Consider the following 12,104-nt stretch of genomic DNA (forward strand, 5'->3'; position numbering starts at 1 on the left):
AGTCAACGGCGTGGCCTGCTGGATATTAGGAGTATCACACCCAGCACCAGAAAATGACTGTCAGAGCATATTAACCCTTTCAGATCGCTCCAAAAAGACACAGAGAAGAATTTCCGATGTTTTTTTTTTTTTAATTATAATTTATATCAAAAGTCCGGGAATAGACGGCGTGGCTGATGGGACCCAGTAGGAAGTCCGAGGGAGTACGGCCAGGCTTAGAAGGTGTTAATGACCGAACTAATAGATAAAACAAAAATAAAAAGTGCGGCAGAACATCACAGGTCCTCTCCCATTTTGATGACTGGATCCCCGGCTATTAGTCAAATGTTTGTGTTCAACAGAAGAAGGAAGCAAATTGCACACAAAACAGCTGCTCTTTTTTGGTTGATAAACAAAACGAAATCAATGAACTTAGTCTTGCTTGATCTAATAGTCTCCAACAAGTGGTGCCTACATTTATGGTAAGAAAACTATCTTTGGCTTATACAAATCAAATTTTTTGGTGATTGTCTCATTACATTAATAATGACAGACACATACATTGGCCTATAATACAACACAGGACCCAATGTGAACATGCCATAGTGCTTTCTATTGTTTAAATCAGTAGGACTTGTATCTGAACTGTACTGTCTTGTGCTTTTCCTATGAGAACAGCTAATAATATTCAATCAATCAAAAAAATATTTCCTAGCCTAGGTTTATCTTTAAAAGATAAAAGTGCTTCATTGCTTGCATTTCCCACATTAGGACGCTAGGTGGGGACGCAGGCCACAAACTAGAAATATAATCTGTCACTCCGGATACTGTTACTTTACAAAGTTTCAAATGTTAGTCACAAAAGACTCTCTGTTCACTTTTAATAATAATAATAATGTATATAAAAGAGTATGATAATCAGAAATCATGAATTGACAAAACATTTACAATTTCCCCTGCGTGGTTGTAAAGTTATACAAAAACGAAAGTTGGATTAAAAAAAATGTAGGCTAACCTTCTTATTATAACTCTATGAGGCTAACCTATTTTTCGCAGTGCGACACCGTCGTACGTCCACGTGTGTGTGTGTGTGTGTGTGTGTGTGTGTGTGTGTGTGTGTGTGTGTGTGTGTGTGTGTGTGTGTGTGTGTGTGTGTGCGTGCGTGCGTGCGTGCGTGCGTGCGTGTGTGTGTGTGTGTCTGACTTTTATTGTGAAAGTGCGAACCCGCCCCGGAAGTACTTGGCGCAGCTGACAGACAGACGTGTGTATCGTGTTCTTCTCAGCATCAGATCACATTCACACATCATCAGGTACACAACATAAACACTGCTGTTTGATGGGCTGGTCTTTATAGATCTGTGATGGAATGATGTGTCCATGATCATCACTGCTGCTGCTTTCTGACTGATGCTCCTCTCAAATGTAAGTCTCAGTCTGTGCATTCATAGCTCACATAGAAGAAAGTTCATTTATTTTATTTACAAACTGGCTAACTTCACAGCAGATTGAGGTGATCACAAAACCTCGAAATAGAACGCGATTTCCTGCAAAATGGGACTGTCCGATTGGCTCATTTCAGATACATTCTAGGGTTACATTAGTTTAACGTGGAGGGGATGTTTGTCTTTGTGTGCTTGTGTTTATTTGCTTTGCATGTTTGAATCACAAAGCTGGCATGTTTTTATTTTTAAAGCTTATCATGTGAAGTGAATGCCAGTCGAGTTATTATAGCTTTGTGTAAAGGCATTATATCCCCACCATAGGGGGACTATACCATACATGTGTTTTCTTGTTTGGTCTTTCTGTAGAAAGACTAGAGAGGACATTGTGTGCCTCTGTTTTTAATTAATCCCAGTCCCACAAGGAGTTCATGATTTAACCCTGTAAAACAAGACACTTTTCAATCTAGAGAGAGAGACTAATAGTATTTCTGGTAACATTAGGAAGAGTGGGCACTAAAGTATATTTCCCCCACAATCTAACAAATTAAAAATGTATTTAGGTAAAACATTAGGAAGAGTGGGTATATATTTCCCCCACTATCTAAAAAATTAAAAATGTATTTAGGTAAAACGGTCTTAATATTAAACACGTCTGTCTTGTATTGTTTTATGATTAGAACATGCAGTTGAACATTAGACAATTAAGGTCTCATATTGCTGGCTGGAACATGTGTATTGGTTACTTAGCAACAAAGGGGTGGGGGTAGGGTGTGGTGGGGGTCACTCAGTCCTTCCAAAAGAGTGACTCAGCACTGATAATAATGAGGTGGTACAATGGGCTTCAGGGCTTTTTACTCCTCAACAACATGTTTGTAACTGTTTTATTATAGAGCTGCTATGGTGTGTAGACTGTGTAGTAGAGCTAGATCAATGCTGGATGGTTGAGGCAAACAAAGTTGGAGACACTTTGTATTATTTACAATTACAAAGGCATTTAACAGACACTCTTAATCCAGAGCGACTTACATAGGAATCTAGGATACTATTCTTAAGTCAACCATTATTGATAGTTTATTAGCAGTTTATTATCATGGGACCATTCCTCTCCCAAGACTGATAAATAAGAACAAAATATTAACATCTTCTGTGGCATTATGGCCTTGTGGTATTACGTTTTTCAAAGTATTTGTTATAAGTTTAGTGTTGTTATTTATGTATTGTTTTTATTGTGTATTATGGAGCACCAGGTTATTCACAGACAGTGCATGATGTACTCATCGTACGTCCTTGTGATAACAAATCTCTTGAATCTTGACAAAGTACATTAAATAATCAGGTTGGGGGGGGGGGGGGGGGGCTGTTATAGGTCCATGCTGTACAGTACACTACTGAAAGCAATACATGTCAGGCCTGCATACCATATGCATGGCATTGTGATTATATAATATTCAGATTGGCAGAACATAATGCTAAGGTCAGCGCGGTTCACAGAACATATTTCCACCATTCCATCATTTTCTCCACTGTTTCTTCTTATCTTTTCTTTCTACCACGCTGTAGTGGGATGGTTTGATTTCATTGCTACCCAAAATGCACATCCTCACTAGAAATGAGTAAACACATTGGTCCTTGTTGGTATCATGTGAAGAGGTCCCGGACACGTTGAATTGACCCAGAGTCAGGAAGCCAACCCAAATGGTCTCTTTAGTCTAGTAGTTCAACCTCATTAAGTTGGTGTTAAAAGCTTTTTGTGTCTGTCTTCGAGTCATCATTAATTTATCAGCGTCATGACTCATCAGGCGTGGTTCTGATAACAGAACAGATAAGATGAACAGATCTCTGGTTTCTAGCTTTGGGAGAGAGTTGTGTCAAAGTGGCTATGTAAAAACCAGGTTCAAATCCAGAGTAGAAGAGGAAAGTTACATAGCACTGCAGCTTTTAATACTTCCCCATGTTGGCCAGTATAAATAGCTTATATACTGTTTAATAGGCAGGATAGACTATTGTTGCTGTCGAAGGGGAAACCTCTTATCTCCATATTTTAAATTGGTAGTAGTAAACTAGTAACCCACTTCGTCATGCTATTATAGAGTCACACAAAAGTAGCAAAAATAGCCGATTTACAAGCTCAAAAAGCGTCACATCGGGATTGCGTTTTGAGCTTGTAGATCAGCTACTTTTTGCTACTTTGAATTTGAATCCTGAAAAGTAACGGTTTATTTTTGGACATACGAGGTTTTCACCCGACAGCAAAGATATGCTAATTGTCTCTCAGTCAGGATGGGATACTTGAGACCCTGATGATTGTGCAACCGAGGAGAAAAAGTGAAACAAAAGCAGCGTGTCAACACAGGATATGCATTATCTGCCGAGCTGCACTCAAAACGCAAGCAGGTATATACTGTTACAGCTGCAGATTACCATCAGCACACCATTGTATGGAGAGTGTGTGAAAATAAATGTGTCAACAGGAAAACGTAAGAGAAAACAGGTGACATTTGACAAAAGACAGTAGTCTCACTTCCTCCCAAGCATATTACCAGGTATTATTGATGGGTTAGTATTACTACACCACGTACTGTACTGTCCTGTAGAAAGGCTATAATGTTGTATACATTACACATATGATCTTGTATTTATCGAGCTGCTTGTAATGTAATACCAGAAGTAGTGGGGTGGGTGGCTGTGTGAATGGATGAGCTACCAATGGTAGGCCTGACCCGGTCACAATTGTTACATAATCTCCTGATAGTAATTATTTGGGATAATCGCAATTGTTATCCTAATCGTCACAATCCTTTCCCCATGTTGAACACATTTTCAAAATGTTATCCAGAAATAGCAGATCTACAAGCTTACAACACGTCACGTGTTGTAATTATCTTGAAGTTGAAATATTATATATTAAATGTGTAGTATATGACTTGTTTTGTTCATAGTACTTAATTTATTTTGATTATTGGTGCCCGGTCATTGTCAGTGTTTTCCTTCTATATCTTTTTTTTCTTTTCTTTCTTCTTTCCATTTCTGTCCAGTTTTTGTTTACAAAGCCTGTCGGGCAGCAACCTCTTATCTCTTTATTCATAACTTTTTGTGTTTTTTTGGTAAATGAATGCCCTACTTGATCTCATAATACAAATACAGTGTCACACAAAAGCATCAAAAGTAGCAGATCTACAAGCTCGAAACATGGCACAAAGTGACAAGTTGTGAACCTGAAAAGTAACAGTTTTGGCAAATGAGGTTTCCACCCGACAGAGATGATAATATGTCCTATTTATAAAAAAACGAAATAGATCATTAATCGCAATTATTTGAACGAAAGTACCATGATGGTGACAGCTCTGATTGTCAGTCTGTTTGGACTTACAGGTCACTGCAACTCTGGTAACCATCACTACAAGATCATGTTTGGGTTATAATAAGGCCTAGTGTTTCTGTCTTGTCTCATTCTCAGGAACCAATCAAAGGGTCCCAGGTCATATACTGTATTCATTTATACCATTGTTGTCCACCATCTTGAGAGAGAGAGAGAGAGCATGAACCTGTCTGACTCTCTCAATATAGCAATTTACGAATATACTTTTGGGCTGTCTCTGAGTCTTATTTCGGTGTGAATTAATACGTGTGGTTATGGATTTATGATCCATATTCTTTAATAAGACTAATGTTAATATATTTTCTCTTTAACTTTCATTACAGTTATCAGAGAAATAAAGGAGTTTCTTTGCTGTGCCTCATCTCTTTTTGCCTGGAATTGGATTTTGATGGTTTGCCATCGTTCCGAAGCGTCAAACCTTTACAAAGCAGCGATGAGGTTGATATGAAGCCCAAACATATCACATGCTCTGCCGCCACGATGGGACGACTCAGCAGCGGACCCACGACCCTCTCCGTCTTTAACTCAACCGCCTCCATAGAAGAAGTATCATAAACCAAAACTAATCAGTTCTGTTAGGATTTTGTACCATATCGTCATCATCATCATCAGTGCACTCCTGCAGCCATGGCAGTCTGTCCCATGGCCAAGTTCCTGCGACGTGGGAAGTACGTCATTCTGTTTGTGCTGTCGCTGAGCGTGTTGGCATGGATCGCTGCCTTTGCGGGGGAAACGGTGAGGACTGCTCAGGACTTACCCCTGGCCGTGGTGCAGACTGTCAGCAGAGGGCTGGCTGGGAGGCTGGAGGTGGAAGCAGTGAACCCTGGGATATCATCACCCACAGAGGGTGGCGTCACAGAGGATGACGTCCAGCCACCCCAGGAAGAGTGTCCTGAGAAGTCACCACTGCTACGTAAGTACGCATGCACACACACACACACACACACACACACACACACACACACACACACTGTAATTGTGAAGCAGTCAATCAATCAACTTTATTCGTGTAGACTCGGGGGTCCATTAAAAAAGCCACATCCAGTGTGGCTTTTAATTTCATTAAGCGTCCCGCGAAGCTTAGCCAATTCTTAGCTCTGTGGGACATACATAGTCCATGAATTAAATACAGAGGGCTTCTGATGTAAAAAAGAGCGTAAAAGGTCTTATTTGGGATGTTCCTTTTAGGCAGGGTGTTTAACTGTACTTGTACTGTACTACATTTCTATTGTATTGACTATACTTGTACTGTTCTCCATTTTTGTCTAATACAATAATCAATCAATCAATCAAAGCATACTGACAGACAGACAAACAAAGCCAGAATGCGCAGTTAGTACCGCTCAAAAACACAGCTATTACAAGAGACAGTCATAACCAGTGTTTCCAGAAAGTAGACCCATATCTTACAACACTGAGGCTGAGGGTTAGACTGCGGCATTGACACTGCAGCAGCAGCAAGCAGCCAGACACTGCAACGAGCAGGTGCCTTGCATGGTTTCCTCTGCTATCTGTGTCTGAATGTGTGTTTGAATGGGTGAACTGAACACATTGTGAAGCACTTTGGATAAAGGCGCTATGTACAGTAAAAGCAGCACCATTTATCAAGTAAAAGTAAATAGCCCAATCAGGGACCAGCATCTCTGGAAATGTCATCATTAACAGGCAATGAGGGACCAGTATTCCTGGTAATGCCAGTGGTGATGCCAGAGGTGAGCTCACCTCATGACGTCTCTACCTCAAGCCCAAAGAGGATTTAGACTAGCAGTTGTACCAGGTTGTCTCAGCATTTAGAACAGCAGTTGTACTAGACATTAGTCATAATGTATACGTATTTTCTCTTTTGAAGCGGTGATGCCAGTGGTGAGCACACCTCATGGCACGCTCTGCTTGTGCAGAAGTAGGCCATGTACTTCTGACACAGTGATGTGTCAGGGGAACCACAGTGTCAGGCGTGAGCTACAGAGATACGCGGATAGCCGGATACGCGGACAAGATGTGCCGGTTGTCATAGTTAACAATAAATCACACTTGCAATTTCCCAGAATTGCACCTTTCTTGTAGTTTCTATAACTCTCTTTCTTGCCTGTGTTTTGTGCAGGGGGAGCCATGGAGCTGTCCTTTGAGGCCTCGCTGACGCTCAGGGAGGTGGAGGGGGACAACATGGTGGTGAGGGAGGGTCAGTACCGTCCAGCAGACTGCATCCCCAGGCAGAGCGTGGCCATCCTCATCCCCCACCGCAGCCGAGAGAAGCACCTCCGCTACCTGCTGCACCACCTGCACCCCTTCCTGCAGAGGCAGCAGCTGCACTACGCCATCTACGTCATCCAGCAGGTACTGTAGGGTTACACAGTGCTTTACAAAAAACACTAAAACAAGAAAGATTAAAAACAAGAACACAAAGCAGAAAAATAAGTACATATTACTTTCATATTGGTGAAAGACTAGTGCAGATAGATTATGATCTGGTGGAATAGGCATTAAAAGCTAATGTGTTTAGGTTTTAACTCATTGAGGAAACCAAAGATTTTTCTATGTCTTTCACTGCCTGGCTTCTCTTACCTTTAACGCGGGCGCGATCCAGTTTCCATCGTGCACGATCGGATACGGCTATGCATCGTGTGTGCGGGTATTCCATCAGCTTCTCAAATCCATTGAAACTTTGAAAATACATCCATCCGTTCTCTATCTGTAAGCCGTGGTGTTTACACAGAAAGCTAATGGGCCGGAATAGAGGACGGACCATCCACTTCCAGTTTCGGCCTCAATGTTAATCCGGCCTATTTTAGTTCCGCTTCGATAAAAAAAATGTTTTTAATTAAAGCTTATTAAATCTTTGGGTTCCTCGGGCATGGCAGAGAAGCCCTACAAAGGTTTTTTTTGGCACCAGTTGTGTTAAGGAGAGATTTAAAACAGTGTTTGTAGTTGTGTTAAGGAGAGATTTAAAACAGGATCTTGGACTATGTGCTGGCATGTAGGGGGGCAATAGGTCAGAGATATGATGATGATGACGTTGCATTTTTAGGGGTCACACATGCTTGCGTGTGTGTGCTTGCGTATGGTAGCCACAGTTCTGAGCAGCCCCAATAAAACCCCACCACAGCACCCCCAATAAAAGTGTACTGGCGCCGCCACTGAATGTCGCCCATGATTTGGGTTATTTATTTTTGAAAGCCTTTTAAACACCTGTGTTTAATTTAGGGTATGGCGTACGGAACATTAAGTCCTTAAAGGAAGGAGATACCGTAGCTGTCTGTAGCAGTCATGGGCAGTCTTTCCCATGGATTAAATATGACATGCACTGTAACTCAAAACAATATGAGAAGCCGCATGTGTGGAGAGTGGGAATGTCTGTGGCATTACATTAAAGTTGCAATCCATACATTTAGTTTAGTGGAATTGATTGATTGCTTGAATACTTCTTTTGTAAAATAAATACATAAAATACATAATCCTTGTTTTGAGCTTGTAGATCTGCTACTTTTGAATTAGAATCCTGAAAAGTAACAGTTTTGGACATGCAAGGTTTCCACCCGGCAGAGACAATATATTTCTGTCACTTGTGTAAATTTGTCAAGACTTTTGCAATAATACTGATCTTTAGTAGAGAGCAGAAACCTGGCGGTGGATCTGACGTCATCATCATATATAGCCAAGATCCCTGATGTTGATCAATATTAAGTCCATATCTGGGAATGCCCGTATATGGACATATTGTGTCAGTCTCATGATAACCAGTGTGGTATGTTATGCCCATGGAGATCTCTGATGTCATCAATATTAAGCCCATATCTGGGAATGCCCATATATGGACATATTGTGTCAGTCTCTGTTGTTTCAGCACGAAGGCGAGGTCACTTCTCGCCATTAGGGCGTCTTACTGGTCATCATCAAGGTGGTTTTGGTTTATGACAGGCTGGTGATGCAACGTTCAACCGCGCCAAGCTGCTGAACGTTGGCTACCTGGAGGCTCTGAGGGACTTCGACTGGGACTGCTTCATCTTCCACGACGTGGACCTGGTGCCAGAGAACGACTACAACCTGTACACCTGCGACAAGGAGCCCAAGCACCTGGTGGTGGGACGGAACGCCACGGGATACAAGTAAGTAGATGCCCACCCGTGACAGAATTACCGGTGCCGATCTCGATTTTGGAGAGTCCTACACCGATATGTTGTCAAAAATGTGTCCAATGACTCCAATCAATTTGAAAAATGTAGGTTTGATTAAACTTGTTTGAAAAAAGCTAAAAAGTTAGATTTCAAATTGAATTTATTTATTTAAACACTTAAGCCATATTAGAAAATGGTCAAAAATAGCCGATCTACGTTGTGAGCTTGTAGATCTGCTATTTTTGAGAAGGTTTTTCTCGTGACATACTGTTTCTTACATATTTGACATAAATGTAAGGTACTGTAAAGTGAATGTAATTCAGTGCCCAGGGGCGCCGTGGATGTAAAAGTGATTGTTTGAACAACTGTACTACTCTATAAGCTCAAAATGCGCTGTGAGGTTGTAGATCGGCTATTTATTCTTGCCATTCATCATGCGAGATCGTGTATATTGTAGGTCTTAAGTGGTTAATCCATGTCTGGGAAAACTGGCTAAACATAACATTTTAGTGTCGGTGGAATGTTGTTTGACATAAATATACCGGTATGTCAGACTTCACGTGTTTATTACAGGCCTATTACGGCTACGGTTAATATAGTTAACGTAAGGACATGGATAGGGCTGTCACAATTATTACATAATTGTGATTTTTTTTTACATAATCATGATTATTTTTCATAATCGTCATAATCGTTTCCATGTTGAAAAATGTTCTTATATTTTAAAAAAAGTCAAAAATAGTGGAAATAGCAGATCTACAAGCTCACAACGCGTCGCATCGCGACGTGTTGTGAGCTTGTAGATCGTCTATTTCCACTATCAATGTTCTTTTTTAAGTATAAAGTTGTAAAATATGTCAGTAAAGTAAAATATGTCAGTAATTTCTTTGTATATTTAGGTTATGTGTCATATCTACCATGTGCAACTTCAAAGCCTACAAGCCAAACAGAAATTTAATTGTCAACAACAAAAACACAATTAAATCGTCAATCGCAATTATTTGAGTGACAATTAATCGTCATGTAAAATGTCATAATCGTGACAGCCCTAGACATGGAGCAGTTTCATGCTCTGTATTTGGAATGGACCAAACTGTTTTCTTATGCAGGTTTTGAGAGTCTCCAGTTGTGAGTCTCCACTTCAGTGAAGTGAATGAACACGCTGTGTGTTTATTTTCCTTTCCTCTGCTCTGTCCCAGGCTGCGTTACAAAGGCTACTTCGGGGGAGTCACAGCCATGACTAAAGAGCAGTTCCATAAAGTCAACGGATTCTCCAACGCTTACTGGGGCTGGGGAGGAGAGGACGACGACCTCCGCATCAGGTCAGACCCCAACTACCACTGACCTCACTGTCTGTCTACATGATTACAAGATTGTTTATGGTCATGATCGTAAAACTTAGAAGAGAGGTCCTCTTGCACACCTACTAGGACAGGTGCGTTGGAACAGTGTAATAGATACTGAGAGGAGAGAAGGAGTCCCGCACACTGTCTTCACTTATAACCTTATTCCTAAATAAATAATAGCTCCTAAATAGAATAAAGTTATAAGTGAAGACAGTGTGCAGGACTCCTTCTCTCCTCTCATGATCGTAAAAACAAAATATGTTAGTTTGTTTTTTGTGTGTCAAGCTAAGATATTTGCTTATTTTTTTTTAACTTTTTGATATTCTCAATACCACTGGTTCCCAAACACTGAGTCGGGACCCATTTGTGGGTCGTGGACCCTTTTTTTATTTTTATGGGTCCCTTAATTTTTTGTTTCCTACATTTCGTTTTTTTATTATTATTCAAAATATTTTGGCCAAAAAGGTTTGGTAACCACTGCTCTACACCAAGCAGAAGAGCATGCATAGATATAACTACCTGGTTCTGCTGCTCTCCTCGCTGACAGGGTGGAGCTCCAGAAGATGAAGATCCTCAGGCCTCCTGCGGACATCGCCCGCTACACCATGGTGTTTCATAAACGAGACAGTGGCAACGAGATTAATAAAGACAGGTCAGTCTGATTTAATACAACAATACTGTGTATTGTTACAGGGAAACACAGCATTGCTGTCAATTTCAGTTGTTGATGATACAGTATATGGACAACACAACCAGTGAACAATGTGTAAGATTTGTAAAGGAAACTTAATTTTGGGGGTCTTTGACATGATGCGAGAGTGTGGTCTAGCCAACACCAACTTGGGAATATGCTGAACAGTGGTATTAGCTGCGCAGTGCATCCACATAGGTGGTTAGCTTCTTGCCCCTCCTGGCTTTACCCTGGGTTGGCTCCCATTGAGTAAAATGTCTTGCCTCTAGTTCTGGGTGCAAGGCGTTGTAAGCTTGTAGGCTATTTTTGGCAAAGAGGTTTGTAGAGGGGAAAGAAGAGTAGACTAAAATATTTGCTGGTTCAAGTGGTTCAATGTCTGAAAATACACATTACTCCAACATGATGACAGTGCTGTCAAACAAGTCTAAGCTGTATCTCAGGAGAATTTTAATCTGCAACACAATTTTATAAAATATGTAGTGGGGGTCCCTGCTTCATCTCTCTCTCTCTCAGCTAAGGGGTCCTTGGCCTGAAAACGTTGAAGACCCCTGCTGTATTTATACTGTATATATAGCAACATACATTTTTTAGAAAACTGTCATGATCTAGAAAACATTTTTAGAACCGGCCTCAGGTCTTCATGGGTTAAAGGTATGCAGAGGTTAATGTTATTGATGGATATAAATATTGATGTTTTCACCAGGATGCGGTTGCTGGGGCGGACGCCCCAAGTGTGGAAGAAGGACGGCCTGAACTCCTGCTCCTACAAGACTCTGTCTGTGGAGAGACCCCCTCTGTACGTCAACGTTACTGTGGACATCGGCAAACCGCACTGAGGAGCTCTCACCAGAGAGAGAGACCCCCGGCTTTGACGACGGACAAACAATGGTTACTGCTTTTATCAAGTAACGCCTCCTTGCATCCCCGTGTCCGTCCAAGACTCCTGGGATGTCATTTTCTTTTGAATGGCCAAAGTATCATTTCAAAACAAACAAACTCTTATGGAGAGAGAGAGGGCAGATTGAGTTCCAGGATCAACCACAGATATCCAGAACGCATGGGATGGGTGGTGACTGGACTGAAGAGTAAGATAAGCCCTCCTCCCTCAGTGAGGCTGTGAGTCCAATAAGAACAAATCTTTTCTGTTACCTAGTG

The 12,104-nt window shown here is 41.1% G+C and overlaps 1 protein-coding gene across 1 annotated transcript; it reads left to right on the forward strand.

The window, feature by feature from the left end:
- Positions 1–5,442: 5,442 nt before the first annotated feature.
- On the forward strand, positions 5,443–11,837 carry b4galt4 (UDP-Gal:betaGlcNAc beta 1,4- galactosyltransferase, polypeptide 4; the record flags this gene model as incomplete). The annotated part of the gene is made up of 6 exons (XM_080748639.1): positions 5,443–5,713; positions 6,902–7,134; positions 8,716–8,903; positions 10,112–10,234; positions 10,806–10,910; positions 11,653–11,837. The coding sequence occupies 6 exons, from the start codon at positions 5,443–5,445 to the stop codon at positions 11,783–11,785; spliced, it is 1,053 nt and encodes a 350-aa protein (XP_080604765.1). The 3' UTR covers positions 11,786–11,837.
- Between the last annotated feature and the right edge of the window lie 267 nt (positions 11,838–12,104).

Source organism: Nannobrachium achirus, assembly GCF_963921795.1.
Source record: "Nannobrachium achirus genome assembly, chromosome: 19".
Lineage (NCBI taxonomy): Eukaryota > Metazoa > Chordata > Actinopteri > Myctophiformes > Myctophidae > Nannobrachium > Nannobrachium achirus.